General features: G+C 40.9%; 1 protein-coding gene across 2 annotated transcripts in view; it reads right to left on the bottom strand.

Annotated features, from left to right (window-relative positions):
* Nucleotides 1–2,354, bottom strand: part of ATP7A (ATPase, Cu++ transporting, alpha polypeptide) — a 266,921-nt gene extending 264,567 nt beyond the window's left edge. For both annotated transcript variants that reach the window (XM_006873741.1, XM_006873742.1), the window contains exon 1: nt 2,235–2,354. In XM_006873741.1, coding sequence (XP_006873803.1) covers nt 2,235–2,354 — 120 coding nt within the window. The remainder of the gene's footprint in view (nt 1–2,234) is intronic.
* Nucleotides 2,355–3,610: the final 1,256 nt, after the last annotated feature.

The following is a 3,610-nucleotide window of genomic DNA, read 5'->3' as shown; positions in this document are numbered from 1 at the left end:
GATGGTGTAATCAAAACATTCCAGGATAAACAGATGCTAAGGGATTTTCCAAAGCAAACACTGTGATGAAAAACAGCCTAAAGGGAGTTCTGTGGACTGAGAACCAAGAAGAAGAGACAACACCCAGAGAATGACGTATGTGGCAGCATCACACTTAAGTCAATGGAAAAATGGAAGAGTCGAGAACAGAAACTATAAGAACAAATTCAGAGGATCTGGGAGATCAGTCTATGATCAAAACAACTACAATGTGAAAGAGGGTAAACACAGAGGAACAGCAATCTAGGTGGTGGGAAGGTCAGGTAGATTACAGGATAAAATAGACTATATTAAATGGAGGGAAAAATTAATGGAATATAAGGTAACCATAATGGTGGGGTTGGGGAGGGGGTTTCGGGGAGGTGGAGGGAGGTGATGATAGAGCACAGGCTAAGGGCAGACACATCATGTTTCGGGTGTTGGGGAGAGCAATACAAGAAGGGTGAGGAGGTGGAAGAATAAGGTAGACAGGGGAACACTGAGACAGGTTTGCATGGGCTAAGTGGGACAGAGGTAAATATTAATGCATGCTTAACCTTGGAACAACAGGGCTCTGAGATACAGGGATTTAGGCATAGTTTGAAGAGAGGAAATAATACTAAGATGCTTGACTGTCTTATGAATATTGGTTTCCTTTGTCTACTATTGTAAAATAGACACCTGAGTGGGATAGAAAGGAATATTGGGAAACATGATTACAGAAAACTCGTAAGCCCGTCTTTAGCCTATAACTGATTGGAATACCTAAAAGGGGTTCTAGAACTTGCCAAGTGAAACAGGCCTCTTGTGGAGGCTTTGCAGAGTATAGGACATTAGGTGGAATCCTGAGTCCCATCCAGAGTCCTCTGAGGTGGGACATTCCCACTAGAAAGGAAAAGCATACCAGCCTGGAACAGCTAGAGCATCAGAAGATGCATCTTCAAAGAAGGATCATCAGGAAAAACCCAAAACAAAAATGTCAGTCTGACAGGTCACTGCAAGAATAAGCAAGCTGTTCACGGGGAAGTCATCAAGACAAGCAATCAAGTTCCTTCAGGACAAAGCCCCCTCCAAGACTGAAACTCAAAGGGAACACATGAGCAGACATGCAGGCTTGCTAGCGACCACGTTGGTCTACTGGTGAGTGGAAGACGGTGAAAGACAGCAATGAAGAAATGAGCTGAGTTCAACCACCGTCCATTGATTCCCATTGACCTGGAGATGAGAGAGAGAAGAGGAAGGGCTGCTGATTCAATGTGTGGTGAGACCTGGAGACACCTGAGCCCATGGACAAGGACATCACCACAGAGGGCTAGAGCTAATAGTGAAGCACCCAGCTGATATGAAATGAGGGGAGAGGCACAAGAACACCCAAACTTGCGGATTGTACCCATTTGACCTAGCCTTGATGGCTTGATAATCAGAATTCGACTACAGGAAGAAAAAAACAACAAGGAAACAAGGGTAAATTGCTACAATTTGATTAACTTGACCTATACTCATGGAGGTAGTAACTGTAAATACCAACAGAGAGGAAAGGAGTCTTCACATCATATATCAATGCTATCCCCAGTGTATACAGGGTAGATAGGGACGGGCAACTTAAACATTGGCTACCTAAAACGAGGAAGCGATAAAGGCACGAAGTGACTGGCTTACAAGGTTTCAAGAGGGAGTATAGTTTAATTTAATTGCAACTGTCACAATTGTAAAGGCAGAAGTTTTGTAACAAAAATGGGGGAGCAGTTAATCTTACAGTCCAGAAACAAAGGACCCTGAACCATGAAGGGAGAAGAGCACAAGCGGAATGCGGGACCCTATCCAGAGAAGCAGCGACACCAGAGATGGAGGTAGAGATGGGAATATGGAGAGAGGGAGCAGCTGAGGACTCTAGATTTATGGCAAGAGAGGGACTAAGAGTTGGTGGCCATGAGGCAGACTATTATTACATATGCCTGAGTGGGTTTTGTTTTGTTTTTTTAAAGAGCTAAAGTGAATAAATAGAAATACTGTTAACTGATTGTACTTAGAGGGGAATGTAATCATTGTGATGAAACAAGTTGTATGATTTCTTGTATGTAAAACTGATGATCTGCCCTGTAAACTTAAACACTCAATCCACAATAAAAACTTAAATTAAAAAAAGTAATTTCCATTTCCAAGCAGAATTTTAGTCAACAGCATTTGACCTCATAAATTTCCAAGGAGTAACTTACTTTAATGTGATGTACACCATTCATTTTTCCAATGTGCTGCTCAATGGTCCAAACACAGGAGCTGCATGTCATCCCCTCAACAGCGATGATGGCAGAATTCACAACCATACTTTGATTCATTTTTCACTTCTTTTTTACATCCCTGTTAGAAACAATAAACTTATTAATTTTAGACATGGAAATTATCCTTTCTCCACTGCTCTCATACCTCCTTAGTTGAAAAACTGCTAATAAGGTCAGTATTTATTTCTACTTTCTTGGTGTGATGATTAATATTATATATCAACTTCATTAGGCCATGATTCTCAGTGGCTTGGCAAGTAGTATGTTGTAGTCAATTGGAAGAGGAGTTTCTTTGGAGGATGTGGCCTGCATCCAATACACATGGGATGTTCTGACAAAGCTCAAGCTCTTTCTCTCCTGGTCCTGCACTCATTTCATGGTCTTACCTCCAGTTTTTGGAGTAGTCTTCAGCTAGCTCCATGACCTGCAGATTTTGGATTTGCCAGCAGCCTGCCACGTGCCCTCTCTATATACTGTTGTTGCTAAGTGCCATCAAGTCTGTTCCAACTCATAGCAACCCTGTATAGGGTTTGCAAGGCTGTAAATCTTTGCGGGACAGAAAACCTCATCTTTTTCCCATGGATTCGAACTGCCAACCTTATGGTTCACAGTCCTCCTCTACAGGCGCTCATCTTCTATATACGATGGAAAGTCAAAAAGTTTTGATACTAGGTTTCCAGTTCTTACATGCACTGGCTCATTGCAAAACATATTTAAATATGTCTCTGCAATCAATAAATGGCCACAGACATGTTCTCACAGCAATATACCAATTTTACTCGTGTTAGGGTGCCTTCAAAAAAGGTCTAATCACAACAATGACTTCCAAGGGGATCTTCTGAGCTAGTCAAATTCAAATCAGAGAAGTCAGCTCAGAAGATTATGGTAACTGTTTTGGAGAATTCCAAAAGGGTAATATTGGTAGGGTTTCTCAAAATACACAGGACAATCATGGGGGCTTATTAGGAAGAAGTATTTTTTAAAAATTGAAAACTGCGTTGGTGAGAAAAAGGCCAGGAAAGTTGCATCAAGAAATTTTCTTGCCACCAAGACAATGCACATGTTCTTTATTTGAATAATACACTGCTGAAGAGTAATTTCCTGATTACTAAATATTCTCCCATTCTTTATAGTTGCTGTTGTTATTGTTGTTGTTCTTAAGTGCTGTCAAGTCAATTCCAACCCATAGAGACCCTGTAATATTAACTGCTCCCCATATTTGTTACAAAACTTCTACCTTTACAATTGTGAAGTTGAAATTAGTCATGATAACAATTACTCACTATTGAATAATAAGAATCTTATTCCCGAGG

This window comes from Chrysochloris asiatica, unplaced genomic scaffold, assembly GCF_000296735.1.
Source record: "Chrysochloris asiatica unplaced genomic scaffold, ChrAsi1.0 scaffold00252, whole genome shotgun sequence".
NCBI classification, from domain to species: Eukaryota; Metazoa; Chordata; class Mammalia; order Afrosoricida; family Chrysochloridae; genus Chrysochloris; species Chrysochloris asiatica.
The sequence above is the reverse complement of the archived record's forward strand: the minus strand, read 5'-3'. Positions and strand labels throughout refer to the sequence as shown.